Genomic DNA, 12,935 nt, shown 5'->3' with positions numbered 1-12,935 from the left:
CATGACATACATCAAAATGTAGGTAATGACCTCCACTTTGATGTCCCATTAGCGAAATTTTGAACGAAGTGCGTTCCTGGCTTCCATGGTAAAATTTATGTTCTACCCGGGCAGTGGAAAACTTGGAATCAGAGATATCTTCGTTCAAAAACACTGTTGGAACACATGACATACATCAAAATGTGGGTAATGACCTCCACTTTGATGTCCCATTAGCGGAATTTTGAACGAAGTCCGTTCTTGGCTTCCATGGTAGAATCTATGTTCTGCCCCCCAGTGGAAAACTTGGAATCAGGGATATCTTCGTTCAAAAACACTGTTGGAACTCATGACATACATCAAAATGTAGGTAATGACCTCCACTTTGATGTCCCATTAGCGAAATTTTGAACGAAGTCTGTTCCTGCCTTCCATGATAAAATTTATGTTCTGCCCAACCCAGTGGAAAACTTGGAATCAGAGATATCTTCGTTCAAAAACACTGTTGGAACACATGACATACATCAAAATGTGGGTAATGACCTCCACTTTGATATCCCATTAGCGGAATTGTGAACGAAGACCGTTCCTGGCTTCCATGGTAGAATCTATGTTCTGCCCCCCAGTGGAAAACTTGGAATCAGGGATATCTTCGTTCAAAAACACTGTTGGAACTCATGACATACATCAAAATGTAGGTAATGACCTCCACTTTCATGTACCATTAGCGGAATTTTGAACGAAGTCCGTTCCTGCCTTCCATGGTAGAATCTATGTTCTGCCCCCCAGTGGAAAACTTGGAATCAGGGATATCTTCGTTCAAAAACACTGTTGGAACTCATGACATACATCAAAATGTAGGTAATGACCTCCACTTTGATGTCCCATTAGCGAAATTTTGAACGAAGTCCGTTCCTGCCTTCCATGATAAAATTTATGTTCTGCCCAACCCAGTGGAAAACTTGGAATCAGGGATATCTTCGTTAAAAAACACTGTTGGAACACATGACATACATCAAAATGTAGGTAATGACCTCTACTTTCATGTACCATTAGCGGAATTTTGAACGAAGTCCGTTCCTGCCTTCCATGGTAGAATCTATGTTCTGCCCCCCAGTGGAAAACTTGGAATCAGGGATATCTTCGTTCAAAAACACTGTTGGAACTCATGACATACATCAAAATGTAGGTAATGACCTCCACTTTGATATCCCATTAGCGGAATTTTGAACGAAGTCCGTTCCTGCCTTCCATGATAAAATTTATGTTCTGCCCCCAGTGGAAAACTTGGAATCAGGGATATCTTCGTTCAAAAACACTGTTGGAACTCATGACATACATCAAAATGTAGGTAATGACCTCCACTTTGATGTCCCATTAGCGAAATTTTGAACGAAGTGCGTTCCTGGCTTCCATGGTAAAATTTATGTTCTACCCGGGCAGTGGAAAACTTGGAATCAGAGATATCTTCGTTCAAAAACACTGTTGGAACACATGACATACATCAAAATGTGGGTAATGACCTCCACTTTGATGTCCCATTAGCGAAATTTTGAACGAAGTCCGTTCTTGGCTTCCATGGTAGAATCTATGTTCTGCCCCCAGTGGAAAACTTGGAATCAGGGATATCTTCGTCCAAAAACACTGTTGGAACTCATGGCATACATCAAAATGTAGGTATTGACCTCCACTTTGATGTCCCATTAGCGGAATTTTGAACGATGTTCGTTCCTGGCTTCCATGGTAGAATCTATATTCTGCCCCCACCCCCAGTGGAAAACTTGGAATCAGGGATAGCCTCGTTCAAAAACACTGTTGGAGCACATGGCGTACATCAAAATGTAGGTAATGACTTCCACTTTGATGTCCCATAACCATAATTTTGAACAAAGATCCTTCCTAGCTTCCATGATAGAATCTATCTACTAACCCTTAGTGGAAAAAATGTAATCGCTATTGCAGATATTACATCTGGTGAAGAAAAAAATCTTATAGCAACTGTCTCACGTGCCCTGGCCATAGGCGATATAACCCATGTCATCAATTTCCAATTGTGATTTCAATTATTTTTGTATTTGATTTTCAGCTTATTACAAAAAATCATGAATCCAATTACCAAATTGTAGCCGTCGTGAAATTAATTTCAAATATTTTTGGATGAAGATATCTCAGAATCCATTTTTTTCACTACATAGATGAAGGTGGGTAAAAAAACAATATGATTTTAACTTATAAATTCAATTCATTTATTATTATTAAAATATTTTAAACATTTTTAATTTTGTTAAAATATATATTTGGTTTTAATCTGGAATGAAAAAACTCCAGATGTTTTTATTTGAGTTTTATTTAACCTTAACCTTTTGTCAAAAAATTGGAAGACAAAATCTTTAAGTCAACAAACTATTAAAAATGTAATTAATCAATCAATTTTTTAATCAAATTTAAAACACAGTCAATTAAATTTTTAATTGAATCAATTAAAAAACTTAATTGAAATTTTCTTATGAAATCAATTAATTATATAATCAAGTATTTTTTATGTCCAATTTAAAAAAGTATATAAATTAAATTAAAAAAGTAACATAAAGAAATTTTGTTTAGTTTTAATTCATAAACTCGAATGGAAGGAGATTCTCTTTACATTTGTTTATACAAATCTAAAACTTTCATTTTAAGGTCTGTACTATGTTCGGTTTTCCCGTTGAAATTTTCGTGGTTACTTCATTAAAATAGTTTAATTTGAAGAAGATAATTTAATTGATGCGCATTTTATTTTTTATCGAGATTTCGTCAAGCTTTAGCAGAATTATGTTTGTTTTCATTTACAATTTTGATTATTTTAGAAAAAGTAATCGAGAAAATAAAATGATTTCCAACTCGAACATAGTACCCACCTTTAACAGCAAAAATGTTACTACATACATATTTTAATAAAAAATCACCTTTAACGTTACTAATGAATATGTAATAGATTTTTATGGAATCAATAAAAATGTTTGTGCTAATTCATAGGTCGTTTGGAAGATTTTCCATGTTAGTTACTACCACTACGACCGCCATAACTAACGCCTACTCTACCACATTGCGTTCGATTATGTGCTTCTTCAGCACAGCGTTCTTTGGTTTCAGCAAAAGGTTCAGCCATGGTCGGGAGTCAGATGGTATATCCTGACCAGCTTCTTCATGTATAGGAATTAATTCCGATGCTATGCCCCAATCGGATCGAGTTCTATAACTAAATATAGCACTGTTACTGTATTCTTCGATATTTCGGAACTGGAAATTGATGACATGGGTTATATCTTCTATGACCAGGTCACATGAGGCGATATCAGTTGCTATAAGATTGTTTGCTTCACCAGAGATAATATCTGCAATAGCGAAATAGAATTTTTCATTCTTTTCAACAATTTCGATTGTTTGCTCGACCAAATCCAATGATACATCACGCACCGGTATGGGATTGTTCAAATAACCGTCGGTAAAATGTCGGACTCCTAGCACTTGTCATTACAGGTTGTTTATCGGGCCGTATATCCAATGATATCTTCCGAATCTGAGGGTCAAAACCCATATCCAAAATACGATGAGCTTCATCTAAAAATGGATAAGTAATAGTGGCTGTGTCAATAACATTCGCTTGTACAATTTAAACGATCAGGAGTGCAGATAATAATTTCCATACTACCTCCAACACATCCAATTTGTTCACGGCGATTGCCTTCTCCATAAATCATATTCCTGAATGAATTCTGTTGTTCCCTTCTTTCTCAATTTGCATGTCAATTCACGTTTTGGCGCCAAAACGCTATGGCTGTGGAATATTTTGCTGTACAACATAGCGAACAATAAAAACACTAATATGTTTACCATTTCTGTTTGTGCTGTACCGTGAGATCTTCATTTTTAATAAAATTATAAATAAAATTATTTTATTATTCTAAATTTTGAACGACAACAAACCAATCCACCGGAGTTGCCACAACTTTCGAATTTCATTTTTACCATGTTTTCTTCATGAATGCATTTTTATTGAAAATAATTGAACCTTCACATTAAGAAACATTCTCAATGTGATCTAAAGGTGTCAAAAATGGAAACCGGGATATCTTCGTCCAAAAACACTCTTGGAGCACATGGCGTACATCAAAATGTAGGTAAAGACTTCCACTTTGATGTGCCGTAAGCAGAATTTTGAACGGAGTCCGTTTCTGACTTCTATGGTAGAATCTATGTTCTGCCCCCCAGTGGAAAACTTAGAATCAGGGATATCTTCGTTAAAAAACACTGTTGGAACACATGACATACATCAAAATGTAGGTAATGACCTCCACTTTGATGTCCCATTAGCGGAATTTTGAACGAAGTCCGTTCCTGCCTTCCATGGTAGAATCTATGTTCTGCCCCCCAGTGGAAAACTTGGAATCAGGGATATATTCGTTCAAAAACACTGTTGGAACTCATGACATACATCAAAATGTAGGTAATGACCACCACTTTGATGTCCCATTAGCGGAATTTTGAACGATGTCCGTTCCTGGCTTCCATGGTAGAATCTATGTTCTGCCCAACCCAGTGGAAAACTTGGAATCAGGGATATCTTCGTTCAAAAACACTGTTGGAACTCATGGCATACATCAAAATGTAGGTAATGACCTCCACTTTGATGTCCCATTAGCGAAATTTTGAACGAAGTCCGTTCCTGCCTTCCATGATAAAATTTATGTTCTGCCCAACCCAGTGGAAAACTTGGAATCAGGGATATCTTCGTTAAAAAACACTGTTGGAACACATGACATACATCAAAATGTAGGTAATGACCTCTACTTTCATGTACCATTAGCGCAATTTTGAACGAAGGCCGTTCCTGCCTTCCATGATAAAATTTATGTTCTGCCCCCAGTGGAAAACTTGGAATCAGGGATATCTTCGTTCAAAAACACTGTTGGAACTCATGACATACATCAAAATGTAGGTAATGACCTCCACTTTGATGTCCCATTAGCGAAATTTTGAACGAAGTGCGTTCCTGGCTTCCATGGTAAAATTTATGTTCTACCCGGGCAGTGGAAAACTTGGAATCAGAGATATCTTCGTTCAAAAACACTGTTGGAACACATGACATACATCAAAATGTGGGTAATGACCTCCACTTTGATGTCCCATTAGCGAAATTTTGAACGAAGTCCGTTCTTGGCTTCCATGGTAGAATCTATGTTCTGCCCCCAGTGGAAAACTTGGAATCAGGGATATCTTCGTCCAAAAACACTGTTGGAACTCATGGCATACATCAAAATGTAGGTATTGACCTCCACTTTGATGTCCCATTAGCGGAATTTTGAACGATGTTCGTTCCTGGCTTCCATGGTAGAATCTATATTCTGCCCCCACCCCCAGTGGAAAACTTGGAATCAGGGATAGCCTCGTTCAAAAACACTGTTGGAGCACATGGCGTACATCAAAATGTAGGTAATGACTTCCACTTTGATGTCCCATAACCATAATTTTGAACGAAGATCCTTCCTAGCTTCCATGATAGAATCTATCTACTAACCCTTAGTGGAAAAAATGTAATCGCTATTGCAGATATTACATCTGGTGAAGAAAAAAATCTTATAGCAACTGTCTCACGTGCCCTGGCCATAGGCGATATAACCCATGTCATCAATTTCCAATTGTGATTTCAATTATTTTTGTATTTGATTTTCAGCTTATTACAAAAAATCATGAATCCAATTACCAAATTGTAGCCGTCGTGAAATTAATTTCAAATATTTTTGGATGAAGATATCTCAGAATCCATTTTTTTCACTACATAGATGAAGGTGGGTAAAAAAACAATATGATTTTAACTTATAAATTCAATTCATTTATTATTATTAAAATATTTTAAACATTTTTAATTTTGTTAAAATATATATTTGGTTTTAATCTGGAATGAAAAAACTCCAGATGTTTTTATTTGAGTTTTATTTAACCTTAACCTTTTGTCAAAAAATTGGAAGACAAAATCTTTAAGTCAACAAACTATTAAAAATGTAATTAATCAATCAATTTTTTAATCAAATTTAAAACACAGTCAATTAAATTTTTAATTGAATCAATTAAAAAACTTAATTGAAATTTTCTTATGAAATCAATTAATTATATAATCAAGTATTTTTTATGTCCAATTTAAAAAAGTATATAAATTAAATTAAAAAAGTAACATAAAGAAATTTTGTTTAGTTTTAATTCATAAACTCGAATGGAAGGAGATTCTCTTTACATTTGTTTATACAAATCTAAAACTTTCATTTTAAGGTCTGTACTATGTTCGGTTTTCCCGTTGAAATTTTCGTGGTTACTTCATTAAAATAGTTTAATTTGAAGAAGATAATTTAATTGATGCGCATTTTATTTTTTATCGAGATTTCGTCAAGCTTTAGCAGAATTATGTTTGTTTTCATTTACAATTTTGATTATTTTAGAAAAAGTAATCGAGAAAATAAAATGATTTCCAACTCGAACATAGTACCCACTTTTAACAGCAAAAATGTTACTACATACATATTTTAATAAAAAATCACCTTTAACGTTACTAATGAATATGTAATAGATTTTTATGGAATCAATAAAAATGTTTGTGCTAATTCATAGGTCGTTTGGAAGATTTTCCATGTTAGTTACTACCACTACGACCGCCATAACTAACGCCTACTCTACCACATTGCGTTCGATTATGTGCTTCTTCAGCACAGCGTTCTTTGGTTTCAGCAAAAGGTTCAGCCATGGTCGGGAGTCAGATGGTATATCCTGACCAGCTTCTTCATGTATAGGAATTAATTCCGATGCTATGCCCCAATCGGATCGAGTTCTATAACTAAATATAGCACTGTTACTGTATTCTTCGATATTTCGGAACTGGAAATTGATGACATGGGTTATATCTTCTATGACCAGGTCACATGAGGCGATATCAGTTGCTATAAGATTGTTTGCTTCACCAGAGATAATATCTGCAATAGCGAAATAGAATTTTTCATTCTTTTCAACAATTTCGATTGTTTGCTCGACCAAATCCAATGATACATCACGCACCGGTATGGGATTGTTCAAATAACCGTCGGTAAAATGTCGGACTCCTAGCACTTGTCATTACAGGTTGTTTATCGGGCCGTATATCCAATGATATTGTTACGTTTTTATATTTAGGCGTTTTTAATTACCCGACAATTAAAACACAGTTCTTTTAAATAACGACAATCTACAATTTATTTACTATGACTTCACACTTTACAATTCGTTCACACTGAAGTTATTCGTTTGACGCTTTAATTAAGACTGACTCGTTAGCAGCATGCGAGCGCTTTTATATATGACGGTGTGGCAATACGAGAACATTCTGGTAGCACTACAATATTCTGGCAACGCCAGAACATTCTTAGACAATGCTAGAAGGATCTACGACCATTAAGTAATTCGTCTGGTGGCTGCCAAACACATACACACTCACATAGATATACGCTCGCATTACTACAACAACAATGACAATAGACAATGAGATGAAATGAGAAAGCAAAATAACAAAGCAAAGGGGTTGTTATTCTATGAGAGAGTAAGAACTAACATTTCGGTAAGCAAACAAAAGAACATAAAAGAAATTCAGGAAAATACTAGAAAATGAATAGATGATTCCAACAAGTGATAGCGAAATTTTATCGTTACAATTTTAAATTTTAAATTAGCGGAAACTAATTTAAATAAACTTATATCTATAATTATCAAATTCGTAACAATATCTTCCGAATCTGAGGGTCAAAACCCATATCCAAAATACGATGAGCTTCATCTAAAAATGGATAAGTAATAGTGGCTGTGTCAATAACATTCGCTTGTACAATTTAAACGATCAGGAGTGCAGATAATAATTTCCATACTACCTCCAACACATCCAATTTGTTCACGGCGATTGCCTTCTCCATAAATCATATTCCTGAATGAATTCTGTTGTTCCCTTCTTTCTCAATTTGCATGTCAATTCACGTTTTGGCGCCAAAACGCTATGGATGTGGAATATTTTGATGTACAACATAGCGAACAATAAAAACACTAATATGTTTACCATTTCTGTTTGTGCTGTACCGTGAGATCTTCATTTTTAATAAAATTATAAATAAAATTATTTTATTATTCTAAATTTTGAACGACAACAAACCAATCCACCGGAGTTGCCACAACTTTCGAATTTCATTTTTACCATGTTTTCTTCATGAATGCATTTTTATTGAAAATAATTGAACCTTCACATTAAGAAACATTCTCAATGTGATCTAAAGGTGTCAAAAATGGAAACCGGGATATCTTCGTCCAAAAACACTCTTGGAGCACATGGCGTACATCAAAATGTAGGTAAAGACTTCCACTTTGATGTGCCGTAAGCAGAATTTTGAACGGAGTCCGTTTCTGACTTCTATGGTAGAATCTATGTTCTGCCCCCCAGTGGAAAACTTAGAATCAGGGATATCTTCGTTAAAAAACACTGTTGGAACACATGACATACATCAAAATGTAGGTAATGACCTCCACTTTGATGTCCCATTAGCCGAATTTTGAACGAAGTCCGTTCCTGCCTTCCATGGTAGAATCTATGTTCTGCCCCCCAGTGGAAAACTTGGAATCAGGGATATATTCGTTCAAAAACACTGTTGGAACTCATGACATACATCAAAATGTAGGTAATGACCACCACTTTGATGTCCCATTAGCGAAATTTTGAACGAAGTCCGTTCCTGCCTTCCATGATAAAATTTATGTTCTGCCCAACCCTGTGGAAAATTTGGAATCAGAGATATCTTCGTTCAAAAACACTGTTGGAACACATGACATACATCAAAATGTGGGCAATGACCTCCACTTTGATGTCCCATTAGCGGAATTTTGAACGAAGTCCGTTCTTGGCTTCCATGGTAGAATCTATGTTCTGTCCCCAATGGAAAACTTGGAATCAGGGATATCTTCGTCCAAAAACACTGTTGGAACTCATAGCATACATCAAAATGTAGGTATTGACCTCCACTTTGATGTCCCATTAGCGGAATTTTGAACGATGTCCGTTCCTGGCTTCCATGGTAGAATCTATATTCTGCCCCCCACCCCCAGTGGAAAACTTGGAATCAGGGATATCCTCGTTCAAAAACACTGTTGGAGCACATGGCGTACATCAAAATGTAGGTAATGACTTCCACTTTGATGTCCCATAACCAGAATTTTGAACGAAGATCCTTCCTAGCTTCCATGATAGAATCTATCTACTAACCCTTAGTGGAAAAAATGTAATCGCTATTGCAGATATTACATCCGGTGAAGAAAAAAATCTTATAGCAACTGTCTCACGTGCCCTGGCCATAGACGATATAACCCATGTCATCAATTTCCAATTGTGATTTCAATTATTTTTGTATTTGATTTTCAACTTATTACAAAAATCATGAATCCAATTACCAAATTGTAGCCGTCGTGAAATTAATTTCAAATATTTTTGGATGAAGATATCTCAGAATCCATTTTTTTCACTACATAGATGAAGGTGGGTAAAAAAACAATATGATTTTAACTTATAAATTCAATTCATTTATTATTATTAAAATATTTTAAAAATTTTTAATTTTGTTAAAATATATATTTGGTTTTAATCTGGAATGAAAAAACTCCAGATGTTTTTATTTGAGTTTTATTTAACCTTAACCTTTTATCAAAAAATTGGAAGACAAAATCTTTAAGTCAACAAACTATTAAAAATGTAATTAATCAATCAATTTTTTAATCAAATTTAAAACAGTCAACTAAATTTTTAATTGAATCAATTAAAAAATTAATTGAAATTTTCTTATGAAATCAATTAATTTTTTAATCAAGTATTTTTTTATGTCCAATTAAAAAAGTATATAAATTAAATTAAAACAGTAACATATAGAAATTTTGTTTAGTTTTAATTCATAAACTCGAATGGAATGAGATTCTCTTTACATTTGTTTATACAAATCTAAAACTTTCATTTTAAGGTCTGTACTATGTTCGGTTTTCCCGTTGAAATTTTCGTGGTTACTTCATTAAAATAGTTTAATTTGAAGAAGATAATTAAATTTAATTGATGCGCATTTTATTTTTTTTATCGAGATTTCGTCAAGCTTTAGCAGAATTATGTTTGTTTTCATTTACAATTTTGATTATTTTAGAAAGAGTAATCGAGAAAATAAAATAATTTTAAACTCGAACATAGTACCCACCTTTAACAGCAAAAATGTTACTACATACATATTTTAATAAAAAATCACCTTTAACGTTACTAATGAATATGTAATAGATTTTTATGGAATCAATAAAAATGTTTGTGCTAATTCATAGGTCGTTTGGAAGATTTTCCATGTTATTTACTACCACTACGACCGCCATAACTAACGCCTACTCTACCACATTGCGTTCGATTAATTTTGTGCTTCTTCAGCACAGCGTTCTTTGGTTTTAGCAAAAGGTTCAGCCATGGTCGGGAGTCAGATGGTATATCCTGACCAGCTTCTTCAGGTATAGGAATTAATTCCGATGCTATGCACCAATCGGATCGAGTTCTATAACTAAATATAGCACTGTTACTGTATTCTTCGATATTTCGGAACTGGAAATTGATGACATGGGTTACATCTTCTATGACCAGGTCACATGAGGCGATATCAGTTGCTATAAGATTGTTTGCTTCACCAGAGATAATATCTGCAATAGCGAAATAGAATTTTTCATTCTTTTCAACAATTTCGATTGTTTGCTCGACCAAATCCAATGATACATCACGCACCGGTATGGGATTGTTCAAATAACCGTCGGTAAAATGTCGGACTCCTAGCACTTGTCATTACAGGTTGTTTATCGGGCCGTATATCCAATGATATCTTCCGAATCTGAGGGTCAAAACCCATATCCAAAATACGATGAGCTTCATCTAAAAAAGGATAAGTAATAGTGGCTGTGTCAATAACATTCGCTTGTACAATTTAAACGATCAGGAGTGCAGATAATAATTTCCATACTACCTCCAACACATCCAATTTGTTCACGGCGATTGCCTTCTCCATAAATCATATTCCTGAATGAATTCTGTTGTTCCCTTCTTTCTCAATTTGCATGTCAATTCACGTTTTGGCGCCAAAACGCTATGGCTGTGGAATATTTTGATGTACAACATAGCGAACAATAAAAACACTAATATGTTTACCATTTCTGTTTGTGCTGTACCGTGAGATCTTCATTTTTAATAAAATAATAAATAAAATTATTTTATTATTCTAAATTTTGAACGACAACAAACCAATCCACCGGAGTTGCCACAACTTTCGAATTTCATTTTTACCATGTTTTCTTCATGAATGCATTTTTATTGAAAATAATTGAACCTTCACATTAAGAAACATTCTCAATGTGATCTAAAGGTGTCAAAAATGGAAACCGGGATATCTTCGTCCAAAAACACTCTTGGAGCACATGGCGTACATCAAAATGTAGGTAAAGACTTCCACTTTGATGTGCCGTAAGCAGAATTTTGAACGGAGTCCGTTTCTGACTTCTATGGTAGAATCTATGTTCTGCCCCCCAGTGGAAAACTTAGAATCAGGGATATCTTCGTTAAAAAACACTGTTGGAACACATGGCATACATCAAAATGTAGGTAATGACCTCCTCTTTGATGTACCATTAGCGAAATTTTGAACGAAGTCCGTTCCTGCCTTCCATGGTAGAATCTATGTTCTGCCCAACCCAGTGGAAAACTTGGAATCAGGGATATCTTCGTTCAAAAACACTGTTGGAACTCATGACATACATCAAAATGTAGGTAATGACCTCCACTTTGATGTACCATTAGCGAAATTTTGAACGAAGTCCGTTCCTGCCTTCCATGGTAGAATCTATGTTCTGCCCAACCCAGTGGAAAACTTGGAATCAGGGATATCTTCGTTCAAAAACACTGTTGGAACTCATGACATACATCAAAATGTAGGTAATGACCTCCACTTTGATGTCCCAATAGCGGAATTTTGAACGAAGTCCGGCTTCCATGGTAGAATCTATGTTCTGTCCCCAATGGAAAACTTGGAATCAGGGATATCTTCGTCCAAAAACACTGTTGGAACTCATGGCATACATCAAAATGTGGGTAATGACCTCCACTTTGATGTCCCATTAGCGGAATTTTGAACGAAGTCCGTTCTTGGCTTCCATGGTAGAATCTATATTCTGCCCCCCAGTGGAAAACTTGGAATCAGGGATATCCTCGTTCAAAAACACTGTTGGAGCACATGGCGTACATCAAAATGTAGGTAATGACTTCCACTTTGATGTCCCATAACCAGAATTTTGAACGAAGATCCTTCCTAGCTTCTATGATAGAATCTATCTACTAACCCTTAGTGGAAAAAATGTAATCGCTATTGCAGATATTACATCTGATGAAGAAAAAAATCTTATAGCAACTGCCTCACGTGCCCTGGCCATAGACGATATAACCCATGTCATCAATTTCCAATTGTGATTTCAATTATTTTTGTATTTGATTTTCAACTTATTACAAAAATCATGAATCCAATTACCAAATTGTAGCCGTCGTGAAATTAATTTCAAATATTTTTGGATGAAGATATCTCAGAATCCATTTTTTCACTACATAGATGAAGGTGGGTAAAAAACAACAATATGATTTTAACTTATAAATTCAATTCATTTATTATTATTAAAATATTTTAAATATTTTTAATTTTATTAAAATATATATTTGGTTTTAATCTGGAATGAAAAAACTCCAGATGTTTTTATTTGAGTTTTATTTAACCTTAACCTTTTGTCAAAAAATTGGAAGACAAAATCTTTAAGTCAACAAACTATTAAAAATGTAATTAATCAATCAATTTTTTAATCAAATTTAAAAC

The 12,935-nt window shown here is 34.6% G+C and overlaps 4 protein-coding genes across 5 annotated transcripts in view; all 4 read right to left on the bottom strand.

Moving 5' to 3' along the window:
* Positions 1-12,935, bottom strand: part of LOC142226005 (putative ATP-dependent RNA helicase DDX43) — a 247,474-nt gene that overhangs the window by 30,619 nt on the left and 203,920 nt on the right. The window lies entirely within an intron of this gene.
* LOC142227605 (putative ATP-dependent RNA helicase DDX43) lies at positions 2,926-5,647 on the bottom strand. Its single transcript, XM_075298091.1, has 3 exons — positions 5,614-5,647; positions 3,436-3,621; positions 2,926-3,353 (listed from the first exon to the last, which is right to left on the bottom strand). Exons 1-3 carry the CDS (start codon positions 5,645-5,647, stop codon positions 3,052-3,054), a joined length of 522 nt encoding a protein of 173 aa, XP_075154206.1. The 3' UTR covers positions 2,926-3,051.
* Positions 6,553-7,829, bottom strand: LOC142226000 (putative ATP-dependent RNA helicase DDX43). The gene is made up of 2 exons (XM_075295859.1): positions 7,063-7,829; positions 6,553-6,980 (listed from the first exon to the last, which is right to left on the bottom strand). The coding sequence occupies exons 1-2, from the start codon at positions 7,118-7,120 to the stop codon at positions 6,679-6,681; spliced, it is 360 nt and encodes a 119-aa protein (XP_075151974.1). The 5' UTR covers positions 7,121-7,829; the 3' UTR covers positions 6,553-6,678.
* On the bottom strand, positions 9,928-11,344 carry LOC142223711 (putative ATP-dependent RNA helicase DDX43). Its single transcript, XM_075293563.1, has 2 exons — positions 10,814-11,344; positions 9,928-10,731 (listed from the first exon to the last, which is right to left on the bottom strand). The coding sequence occupies exons 1-2, from the start codon at positions 10,932-10,934 to the stop codon at positions 10,391-10,393; spliced, it is 462 nt and encodes a 153-aa protein (XP_075149678.1). The 5' UTR covers positions 10,935-11,344; the 3' UTR covers positions 9,928-10,390.

Source organism: Haematobia irritans, chromosome 2 (assembly GCF_050003625.1).
Source record: "Haematobia irritans isolate KBUSLIRL chromosome 2, ASM5000362v1, whole genome shotgun sequence".
Classification (NCBI taxonomy): Eukaryota; Metazoa; Arthropoda; class Insecta; order Diptera; family Muscidae; genus Haematobia; species Haematobia irritans.
The sequence above is the reverse complement of the archived record's forward strand: the minus strand, read 5'-3'. Positions and strand labels throughout refer to the sequence as shown.